At 47.0% G+C, this 12,449-nt stretch overlaps 1 protein-coding gene across 3 annotated transcripts in view; it reads right to left on the reverse strand.

Annotated features, from left to right (window-relative positions):
• The window catches only part of LOC142291637 (multidrug and toxin extrusion protein 2-like), a 175,442-nt gene that overhangs the window by 137,239 nt on the left and 25,754 nt on the right, over positions 1-12,449 (reverse strand). For all 3 annotated transcript variants that reach the window (XM_075336307.1, XM_075336306.1, XM_075336308.1), the window contains exon 3: positions 10,950-11,018. In XM_075336307.1, coding sequence (XP_075192422.1) covers positions 10,950-11,018 — 69 coding nt within the window. The remainder of the gene's footprint in view (positions 1-10,949; positions 11,019-12,449) is intronic.

The raw sequence follows: 12,449 nt of genomic DNA on the forward strand, positions 1-12,449 counted from the left end.
GAGGTGAGTGTGATACACCATTTACCCCTTTCCATTGTTGGGGTAAGACCCTATTGCGCTTTTTGTTTTCACAGTTTCCTATTCATTGTGCTGTCTGATATAGCAGAGCTGCATGGGTTAAAGAAGAAAGAAGACAGAAGACCAGGATCGTGGAGGGGTGAGAGGGAGTAATAAACATGGAGTCCCTGAGTGTGTCTGTGTATTTATTTCTAATAAAGTCTGTGTATTTATTTTTAATAAAGTATTTTTTCTCTGTGTGGTGTCTTTTTTTAACCCTGTATTGGAGATTCCTAATGGCCGGGTCAAACTTGGCCTGACATTAAGAATCTCTGGCTAAATACTAGCTAGTAAAACAAAGCTGGTATTAACCCCTTATTACCCAGGGCCACTGGAAGAGTTGGATACTGCGCCAGAAGATGGCGCTTCTATGAAAGCGCCATTTCCTGGGGCGGCTACGGACTGCGATTCGTAGCAAGGGGCTCAGACAGCTTGGCCCAACCTACGCTGCGGATTCCAATTACCAGCTGCCTAGTTGTACCTGGCTGGACACAAAAATTGTGCGAAGCCCATGTCATTTTTTTTTTTTTTTAATTATTTCATGAAATAAAAAAAAAGGGCTTCTCTATATTTTTGGCTCCCACCTGGGTACAAATAGGCAGCTGGGGGTTGGGGTACCTGCCTGCTATACCTGGCTAGCATAAAAAAAATGGCGAAGCCAACATCATTTTTTTTTTTTTTAAGTTTTTTGGCAAAAAAAAGGCTTCCCTGGTTTTTCCATTGCCAGTGAAGGTAACACGAAGCAGTGGGGGTTAGCAGCCAGTAGCTGCTTGAATTACCCTTAGCTAGCAATAGAAAATGCAGCAGGAGCCCACGCATATTTTTTAAAATTATTTATTTAAATAACAAAAAAAATGGGACATCGGACACAGCGATGAAGCAGAGACTGACAGTGAGGGGATGATTGCACTTGTGTTTCACATTGCATCACCCCACTCTCAGGACAGGAGCGCCTCAGCTGCATGGAAATACATGCAGCTGACCCGCTGCCGTCGGGAGATTGTGCGCTGTGATGCGATGACACTCGCATCATGGTGCACCAGGACCTTTGATGACGCCATACTCACGTGACCAGTCTGTAGCCAATGAAGTAATAAAACATTGGCATGTGACTGGTCACATGGGTATGATGTCATGGTCACGGCAGGTCCTTTTAGCCAGAGGTGCTTACCGGCGGGAACAGCAATGATCAAACAGACGCGGAGGCAGAAGCGCTGGGAGACAGAGTCTGCAGGACGCGTCGCGGGACCTGTAAGTATGATCATAATGGTTTTTTAATAACGTGCTTTTTTTTTTTTTTTAACAGCCTCTCGACCCGAACTGTAACACGAACTGTAACACGAACGTCCCAGAAAGCTTGTGTTCAGGGTCATGTGCACAAACACCATGTGTTCGGTACGGACCCCGAACGTTACAGTTCAGGTTTGCCCATCCCTACTCACTTCTTGTTGATTAAAGCAGCGCTGCAAAAATGTATGATGTGAACATACAATAATGCTTTACTGGAAACAGAAGCAGATATGATATAATGAGTGATGAGTGAACATATTCGACACTGTATGTTACTTGCACAAATATTAACCCCTTCACCACCAGCGATTTTTCATTTTTAGTTTTTTCCTCCCCTTCTTCCAAAAGCCATAACTTTTTAATTTTTCTGTCAATACAGCCATATGAGAGCTTGTTTTTTGTGGGACGAGTTGTACTTTTGAATGAAACAATTAGTTGTACCATATTGTGTACTGGAAAACGGAGAAGAAATTGCAAGTACAGTGAAACTGCAAAAAAAAGTACAATTGCACGATTGTTTTGGAGTCTTTTATTTACCTCGTTCACTATATGGTAAAACTGAGGTGTCCGTATGATGCCTTACATCGGTACAAGTTCATAGATACTAAACATGCATACCTTTGGGTTTATCTAAGAGGTGAAACAAAAATCATAAGTTTGTCCAAAGAAAGAATTGCACTTTTGTCGCCATTTTCTGAGACCCGTAGCGTTCTCATTTTCCAGCTTATTTTTTGCATTTTGAGCTGATGTTTTTAATTATACAATTTTTGCCTAGATGCAATGTATTGATCGCCTGTTATTGCATTTTAATGCAATGCTGCATCAACCAAAATACATAATTTTGGCATCTCTATTTTCTTCTCCCTACACTGTTTACCGATCAGATTGATTTTATATATTCATAGAGCGGGCATTTCTGAAAGTGGTGATAAGATAACAAATGTGTATATTTTTAACTTTTTCATTGTTTTATTTTCAATGGAGCGACAGGGGGTGATTTGAGTGTCGGCGCTCTCTCAACTCTCATTCACCATGTGAGTTTCAAGTGCCCTGCCTGCATTTTTGTCATTTAATTTTCAGCCACTACACATGCGGGGATTGCGTGCCAATCATAGTAATGCCATAGCCATCTTTGCTCCTGGCATTACTGTGGTTGCCAGGCACAGTGAAAAAAAAAAAAGGGGTGCGGTTCCATGCCTATTTATGATAACCAGTGCAGATAAAGCAGACAACTGGAGACTGGTATTCTCAGGCTGGGAGAGTTATTGGACCCTCACCAGTCTAAAAATAGTAGCCACCCTGACGCAGGCAGTCGAATGACCGTCGGGTGGGCGCCATTCCCCGGTCTTTTGTGCTGTGTGCACTATCACATTGATAAGCCTCAATAATGCTTGTGGGTTACTCTTATGCACTAAATCAGGTGGTGTTAACATTGGTCAAGGAGGGGTACACTTTGGTCTGAAGATAACTTCTAATGTATCTATTTGTTCACCTGATTTACAGTTATAAATTATAGAATATGGTATTATAACCTTTAATGTCAATGATATTTATTGTGAACTAGTGTGCATTTACTATTCGTTTTCAGACCCTCTTCTTTACTATAACCCTCCTGGACTTGCTTTTCACTAGGGTTTGTGCACCCAATCGTGTATGTTTTTTCTATCCTATCCTTACACCTATTTATCAATAAAAAATCAATGCTTGATAAGATGTCTGATCACTTTTTTTCTTTTGTGGTTAAAAATTGTAGTCTGCAGATGCCCCACAATTGGTGCATCCATTAGATGCACCAATTTTGGTGCTTTACCTGGCTCATACCGAGTGCCCTGGTGCGGTGGCAATCGGGGTAATATATGCGGCTGATTTCTCAAAACTCACAGCTATCATCAAGCCCTGAGTTGGTAATTGGGGTGTCTATGAGACCCCATCCCATTACTAACCCTGTAATGGGTTAAAAAGGAAAAAAAACACAAACACACAAAAATCCTTTACTAATAATAATAATAATAATAATAATAATAATAAATACACCCTCTTCCACTAATGTATTAACCCCAAAAACACCTCGCAGGTCCGACATAATCCACATGATGTCTCACAATGAACTCGGCACTTCTACTTCCAGAAGCTGCAGTGATGGAAATAAGAATTATTCTTACCGATAATTCGCTTTCTAGGACCTTCCACGACAGCATAGGAGGTTGTCTCTCCACGCCCTAATTGGGACAGGAAGTTCAAGAGGTTTAAAAGGACCCTCCCACCTCCCACAGCCAGTGTCTTACAAAGAATCCATAGCATATGAGAAGTACTACACATTCAGGAATACATGAATACATAGGGGAGGGAATTACCTGCTGTCGTGGAAGGTCCTAGAAAGCGAATTATCGGTAAGAATAATTCTTATTTCTCTAGTCCCTTCCACGACAGCATAGGAGGAATACCAAAGAATTGATACCTAGGGGGGGACCACAGCCTGCAGGACTTTCCTGCCAAAGGCCAAATCCCTGTTGGAATCCAGATCCAGACGATAATGCTTCGTGAAGGTATGGAGCGAAGACCACGTAGCCGCCTTGCAGATCTGCTCAGGGGAGGCCCCTGCCCTTTCGGCCCAGGAGGCAGAGGTAGCCCTGGTGGAGTGCGCCGTGAATCCAGTAGGCGGAGAGAGATGCTGAGCGAGGTATGCATCTCTAATTGCTCGCACAATCCAGTTGGCGACTGTACTCTTAGCCACCTTCTTGCCCTTATTGCGGCCAAAGGGCTGGATGAACAGGTTAGAATCAAGGCGCCAAGAAGCAGTAACCTCTAGGTAGTGCAACACTATCCGACGGACATCCAAAGAATGAAACACTTCCTCACCCGGAGTCCGAGGATTCTGACAGAATGAAGGCAGGACGATGGACTGCGAACGGTGAAAATCCGAAACCACCTTGGGAAGGAAGGAAGGGTCCAGCTGAAAAACAATGCTGTCATCTCTGATGGTCAGATAAGGTTCCCTAACAGACAAAGCCTGAAGTTCGCCGACTCTGCGAGCAGATGTAATAGCCACAAGAAAAGCAGTCTTGTGAGAAAGGGAACGAATGTTACAAGAGCACAGAGGTTCAAACGGAGATTGAGATAGTCCTGTAAGGACCACATTGAGATCCCAGCGAGGCGTCAGGACCCTCCGACGTGGACAGAGTCTACTAGCGGACACAAAGAACCGACGGATCCAACGATGATCTGCCAGAGCCGTGTCAAAGACTGCACTGAGTGCTGACACCTGAACTTTCAGGGAGCTGGGCCTAAGACCTAAGTCTAAACCACTTTGGAGAAAGTCCAGAATCTGCGCAATATGAGGCCGAAAAGGGTCAGGAGGCCGAGAACCACACTAGGAGGAAAATCTCTTCCAGATTTTGTTGTATATACTATTAGTCACAGGTTTACGGTTCTTCTGCAGCGTAGCCACAACTTTGTCAGAAAGCCCTTGAGCCTTCAGTGCCCGGGCCTCAGAAGCCAGGCAGCCAAGTTGACTTTCTGAGGAGCCGGATGGAAAATCGGACCCTGTGACAGTAAGCTGGGGTCCAAACCTAAGAGGACTGGGCCGTCGATTCCTAGCGTCATGACCAAGCTGTACCAACTCCTCCGGGGCCACAGAGGGGCTACCAGTATAGTTGGGACCCCCTCGTCTCTGATCTTCCTCAGGGCCCGTGCGAGAAGAGGAAGAGGGGGGAACGCGTAAACGAGGCGAAAGGACCAACTGTGGCAGAAAGCGTCTACCCCTAAAGCCTCGTCCCTTGGGTTCAGGGAGAAATATGTTGCGACCTTGCGATTCTCTGCTGAGGCAAAGAGGTCCACCTCTGGTGCACCCCACCTTGCCACTAGAGAGCAGAACACTGCCTGATCCAGGCCCCATTCCCCTGGATGAACATCCCGACGACTCAGGAAATCCGCCTGAAGATTGAGGGAGCCCTTCAGATGGACCGCAGAAAGGGAGAGCAGAGATTGTTCTGCCCATTGAAAGATTCGGGAGGATACCGACTTCAGGGCGCCTGAGCGTGTACTGCCCTGATGGCGGAGATGTGCCACTGTTGTGACATTGTCTGAATATACCAGGACGTGAGAGTCCCGGACGAGGTCCTGAGCCGCAAGGAGGGCTTCCCTGACTGCCCTGAGCTCCCGGTAGTTGGAGGATTGGGAGCTGACGTAAGGACTCCAGACCCCTTGAAATGGGGAATTTGCCACCATTGCCCCCCATCCACGTAGGCTGGCATCTGTGGTCAGTGTAACCAGGGGTTTCTGAGTCCAGGCAACCCCCACCTGCAGGTTGGCGGGACTCAGCCACCAGAGAAGGGATGAGGAGACGGACTCCGAGAGGCGAAACCTTCTGTTTAGGGATGACGGGAGTCTGTCCCAGTGTGCCAGGATATGATCCTGGAGACACCGAGAATGGGCCTGAGCCCACCTGACCGAGGGGATGCAGGATGTCATGGAACCCAGGGCTGACATAGCCGCTCGAAGCGTTGGGCGAGCCTGCCTGCGGAGCTTCGAGATTTTGGATAACAGAGCTATCCTGTGGCCCTCTGGGAGAAAAGATGCCTGTCTGTCGGAGTCCAGCAGCACTCCGAGAAACTGCCGTGTGGAGGAGGGGGTTAACTGTGATTTTTTGAGATTGGGAATCCATCCCAGAGACCGAAGGATTCCCAAAGACCTCTCCACATGGTTCCGGAGGGTTGGAGCAGACGGAGCCATGAGAAGAAAGTCGTCCAGATACGGAACTAGACAGATACCCTGCAATCTTATGAAGGCGACCACCTCTGCCATGATCTTGGAAAAGATTCTTGGAGCTGAGGAGATCCCGAAGGGAAGTACATTGAATTGGAAATGAAGTACTTCCTCCCCGTGAAGTACCGCAAACCTGAGGTATTGTCTGTGTCCCGGATGGACGGGTACATGGAAGTAGGCATCTTTCAGATCGATAGAGGCCATCTGATGGTGTAGACCTATCAGGGGAATAGCTGATTTCACTGACTCCATCTTGAACCGCCGGTACCTGACCTGACTGTTTAGACTTTTTAAATTGATAATTATACGGACGTCGCCGGATGGCTTCTTGACCAGGAAGAGACGGGAGTAGTGTCCTACCCCTTCTTCCTGACTCGGGACTGGGGAAACGACCCCCGAGTGTACTAGCTCTATAATCTTTGTGTACAACAGAGTCTGTGAACCCGGTGACGCCAGCGCAGTGACTCGGAGACCCGGAAGAGGGGGGGGAAGGAATTCTATGAGAAGACCGTCCGATATGATCTTCAGAACCCATTGGCAAGAGGTTATGGACTGCCACTGGGTAAGAACGCTGAGAGTCTTCCCCCCACCCGGGCCGAGTCACTGTTTGTCCTGCTGAGGACGTTGCTGATGTGGAGGGATGAGGATGTTTCTCCCTCTACCTTTGGGATAGCTCCACCTGCCTGCCTTCCCTTTCCCTCTGGGCTGGGAGGCCTGAGGCATCGAGGGACGAAAGGACCGCTTCCTGCTAGGTCTAGGATCGGGCAAGGCCTTACGATCAGTCGCCTTGTCCAGGATATCATCCAGGGCAGGCCCAAACACTAAATCCCCTTTAAACGGAAGGGAACAAAGCCTCATTTTAGAGGTGGAGTCTCCACTCCAGGCCTTAAGCCAGAGGGCACGTCGGGCAGAGTTAGAAAGCACCGAGGTCCTGGCTGCCAGGCGGACAGATTCCACCGAGGTATCTGCCAGAAAACAGGTAGCCTTCCTAAGCAAGGGAAGGGATTCTAGTAATTCCTCCCTAGGGGTCCCTTGTGAAATATGAGCCTCCAACTGGTCTAACCACCTAATTAGGTACCTGGATACACAGGTGGAGGCAATGTTGGCTTGAATAGAGGAAGACGATGCCTCCCAGGACCGCTTCATCAAGCCCTCTACCTTCCTATCCATTTGATCCTTCAGTTGGGAAGTATCCTCAAAAGGAAGAGCCGTTTGCTTAGATACCCTAGCCACCTGAACGTCCACCCTTGGGATCTCCCAATGTAGTCCCGAAGGTTCCAGAGGAAACCGGCGTCTAAGGTCACTCCGTACCCGCCTCTCAGGACATTCCCATTCCTGAGAGATAATATCCAATATATTGGCATGAACTGGGAATCCCAATCGTTTGACTGACTTCAGGCCAGCAAACATTTCGTCCTGGATTGAAGGAAGAGACTGCACTTCCTCTAAACCCATAGTGCTCCGAACTGCCTCAATAAGATCCCCCAACTCTTCTGAGTGAAAAAGAAAGGACTGGTCAGACCCCCCAGATGGAAATCCTTCATCAGGACCCTCAGAGGTGGAATCAGCGTCCTCCTGATCAGAAGGGGTCGACTGGAGTCTCCTCTTTTTTGGAGGAGAGGGTCCAGTAGCAGGGCCAGGAGCAGGGCCAGGAGCAGGGCCAGGAACAGGGCCAGGCACAGGGCCAGGCACAGGGCCAGGAACAGGGCCAGGCACAGGGAGAGAAGCCAGTGAGGCCCTAATCTCCTGTTTCATCATGGACCGCAACTCATCTATCAGAGATGGTTGTTCGGCCCTAATAACCTGGTCCGTACATTGCTGGCAAAGCTTTTTATCCCATACTGCAGGGAGCTTCTTTATACAGATGGGACATTTTTTAATTTTGTCCACTCTGTCAGGTCTATCAGGCTTATCGGACTTGTCAGTTTTTTCTGACTTCTCAGGCTTCTCTGATTTCTCATTTCTGTCAGTTTTCTTGGTGGCCTTGTCCTCCTAGAAAACACAGAGCAGAGAGCCATAATCACTGATGAGACCTATGTCCGAGGGACCAGTCCCCTCCATACTCACAGTAGCAGGGGGCACACTGGGTTCTGCAGAGGCAGCTGCAGCGGAAGACATGACAGGGAGCACGGTCTTACCATGATCTGCTGTCTTCGTGGCAGCCCTTATGGACAAGGGCCTGCCTCCCCAGTGACGGTGCACGTTTCCCCGCCTCCCGCATCCGGTCCTGGGCAGGTCGAGTCGCAGTCGGCGTGCCTCCACGCTGCCTCCGCAAACCGGAAGCGCTCGACCGGAAGTCCGCAAGACCAGAAGTCCCGCCTCCGGGAGCACTTCCGGATCGCTCCGGCAGCGTGCATGCGGGAGGCGGCCGGCGGCTCAGGGAGGACGCCGGCCGGGGAGCTCAACAGCCTGCATCACCCCTCAGGAGGATCCGGAAGGCTGGAGCAGCGGTCCCCCACAGCGTGAGGGAACAGCAAGGGAGGAGCGGTGAAGGCCCGACCGATGCCGTCCGGCTGAAGGTAATAGGGGGAAAAAAAAAAAAAAAAAAAAATATACTGCAGTTCGCCGGCCACCACAGCATAGGAGAAAAACAAAACCTCTCCATGCCCCATGGGGACAGGAAAGACACTGGCTGTGGGAGGTGGGAGGGTCCTTTTAAACCTCTTGAACTTCCTGTCCCAATTAGGGCGTGGAGAGACAACCTCCTATGCTGTCGTGGAAGGGACTAGAGAAAACGCAAATGATTACTGCAGCTCCTGAGACACACTGAGGGCAGCGGTGGACCAGTTTGTGAGAAGCGGTGATGTTAGTCGGGTCACTGGTGTTCACAGCCGAGTTCCCATAGTACCAAATGTGACCACCGGTGAACCCACTGCTGGATTGCTGGACTGCAGGACACGGTGGCACAGCAGTCCAGCAATCTGCCAGGCAGGTCACCAGAGTTCACACTCAGGGGCTCCCCCGCTGCCCTCTGTGAACTCAGTTGAATCCGCATACAGATGCCAGACTGGTGTGCAGCAATGTCCTGCAATCTGTCAGTCCGGCAATAGGTTCAACTGAGTTCACTAAGAGCAGTGTGAACTCCGGTTACCTGACTGCCAGATTGCTGAACTGTGGGACAAAGTGGCACAGCAGTCCAGCAATCTGCCAGACAGATCAATAGAGTTCACCTGCTGCCCTCACTGAACTCAATTGAATCTGGATTTTCGGACTGGTGTGCAGCTGTGTCCCGCAATCTGACAGTACAGCAGTGGGTTCAACTGAGCTCACTAAGAGCAGTGTGAACTCCGGTGACCTGACTGACAGATTGCTGGACTGTCAGATTAAGGGAAACGGCGGTACAACAGTCTAACAGTCCGGCAATTGTGAGGTCCGAAAACCTTAAAAGAACCTTTAAGGTTCTCGGAACTCCCAGCTGGAAACTCCAGGAATATTAAAAGCTCCCTTAAAGTTACTGGGTTGACAGCGGCCTTGAGAACTGGTGGCTGTAAGCTCTGGTAATCTAAAAGCCTTAAAGTTTCTTGGAGTTGCAAGCTATTGGGAAACCTTCATGCTGTAATCTCTGGTACCAGTTCACAGTCCCTAGATGTACCAGCAGCTGGGAACTCCAAGAACCGTAAAGCTCCCGTAAATGCTCTTTTAAAGTTTCTGGGTCTCTCGGCTAACGGACTGTCAGACTGCTGTGCCACCGTGTCCTGCAATCCGACAGTCCAGCAATCAGGTCACTAGAGTTCACACTCGGGGAGCTCCCCTGCTCTCGATGAACTCAGTTGAACCAGCTGCTGGATTGCCAGACTGTCAAATTGAGTATGAGCTCCGGTGACCTGCCTGACAATTTGCTGGACAGGCTTTTAAAGAGGGTGTTTTTTATTATTTAAAATAAAGGATTTTTGTACGTTTGTGTCTTTTTTCTTTTTACTTACAGGTTTGGTAATGGACACTCTCCATTACCAACGTAGGGCTTGATGGCAGCTGTGATTTTTGACAAACCACAGCTGACATGAACCCCATATATTACCCCGATTGCCACCGCACCAGAGCAATTGGGATAAGCCAAATAAAGCTCCACAATTGGAGCATTTACTCGATGCGCCAATTGTGGGGCAGCTGCAGGCTGCTATTTTTAGACTGGTGAGGGCCCAATAACCATGGACCTTCCCAGCCTGAGAATACTAGTCCCTAGCTGTCTGCTTTAACAGCGCTAGTTATCTAAAATAGGCAGGAGCCCACGTCGTTTTTAATTTATTTAAATAATAGAATAAAAAAACTAAGTGGGGGAGCATCTATTTTTGATAACCAACCAAGATAAAGCACACAGCTTGGGGTTGCAGCCCATAGCTGTTTAGTTTACCTGCGCTGGTTATCACAAATAGGTGGGGGACTGAAAGTTAAAGTGACATACCGTAGTACTCTGACAACACTGTTCCCAGAAGCGACCTGTGTTTCAGAGATGCATCCAGGCATTTTTCCCATGCTGTTACTGTTCAATTTTAGCACTTTTCCATCCATTTCAGCATTTTTACAGACCTGCCAGACATCCTGGAAAGGTCAGCTAGAAAATTATTCTAGTTTCCCCTTGACTTGCATTAGATTTGCTATTCTTGACGAATACATGAATAGTAGTAATATTTTATACGAATAATCCGACCCCAAATATTTTAGTTTTTGCCCATCACTAGATATAATAACAATTAGAAAAGACTGCTTCTTGATATCACATGCCGCCTATAGTACTGGTTTTTCATTAAGAGACAAAGCCTTTTGGGGCCATGCTGGGTACCAAAACTTATCCATCACAATTTTTATTGACACCATTAGTATAGATCTGTCAAACATACCTGAGACATGAGGGTATCACAAGCAGAGGCTAAGCCAGCGCCCACAGATATTCCAGTTACATTTATAACCTGTTGAATGATGACAAGTATTTAAATATGATGGAAATTGAATATTCTACAATAAGGTCCACAATAAAAGAAAAGTCAGACATTTAGCGAAAAGAAGGAAATACAGAAGAGATTACTGTATCTAGTTATTACCTACTTTATTACCAGGGTGTTTAACCCCGTCATTACCAAGTCAATTAGAACAATTTTATTTTTTCTTGTTCTTGTGTTACCACATTCAGCCAGCCACGGAATCCTATTTTACTGTTGAATGCAGCCTATCGTTAGGCAGGGTAAGATGTCTTTTTTATTTTTTGTACATGTATTTTACTCAGAACTTATTCAAAACAAAATCACTTTTTAATGCAAATGTATTAATTTTTTTCTTGTATTTTTTTTTTTATTAAAGCACAACTCTAGCGTGTTTTTTTTACCGCTGGAGTGGTGCTTTTAATCCAAGTTCCCTTCCCCCACTCTTATACCTACCTTCTGATGTATCCATCTTTTATCAGAACCGCTCCCGTCGGTCTCCTGCTGCTCGTGACCTGCTGGATCGCTCCACATGGAGCAAAGCCGAGGTCACTCTTCAATGCAAGTCTATGTGAACCTTGTTCTGGCTCTCATAGACTTGCTTTGACAGCTTGTGACGTAACTTCTGACTTTCGGCCAGTCAAAAGTTGTAGTCGCAAGATGGCGCCAAAGGACCAGAGCATTGCCAAAAAAATAATTTCGTTGATATGGATGGTTTTATGGTGTTCACTGTACAGTAAAAACATACATATCAATGTGTACTTGACTTGTGATTGCAGTGTAGCAAAATTCTCTATTTGGAATGAAGCGCTCAGGTAGAAATATGGGACAAATCTTCACAGAAGTGTATCTTCCAGATTGAACGAGGATCATAATTGGCATTGGTTTTTATTAACACAAGTTATACCCACATACAGTACCTCCCCTCTGGCGACTCATAACAGGGTTGGACTTCAGAGAAGATTAGGATGTGTTTTAGTCTTAGAAAATTATGAGATTCATAACTTTTATTATATTTTCGCCCCTGGAGTTCCCATATGGGAGATATTATCGTCATCTTTCCTATCACGATTTGATCTGTTCATGGATAGAAGATGATATCTATGTCATGTTTCCTATCAGGTCGATATCCATTTGGCATGACCCTGGCCATCTGCCAGCAACGCAGAACAATGCTTTGCGGTCGCCACTGTATCAAAAATTCGAAAATATGACTTATATGATATGAAAAAATATGATCCACTATATTGACTCAATTCATAAAACCTCAATTCATAATTTCTATAAGGGGAAACAAAGAATTTGAATTTCTGTGCCTTGTGTCTGTTAACTGCTGCTCTCATGTCTACTGGTCATAAATCGGTCCTTTCTGCATTCCTGTGCATTCAAGCGGAGATTGGCCTCACATCTGCTAGAGGATTC

The sequence above is a fragment of the Anomaloglossus baeobatrachus genome, chromosome 2 (genome assembly GCF_048569485.1).
Source record: "Anomaloglossus baeobatrachus isolate aAnoBae1 chromosome 2, aAnoBae1.hap1, whole genome shotgun sequence".
Taxonomy (NCBI): Eukaryota; Metazoa; Chordata; class Amphibia; order Anura; family Aromobatidae; genus Anomaloglossus; species Anomaloglossus baeobatrachus.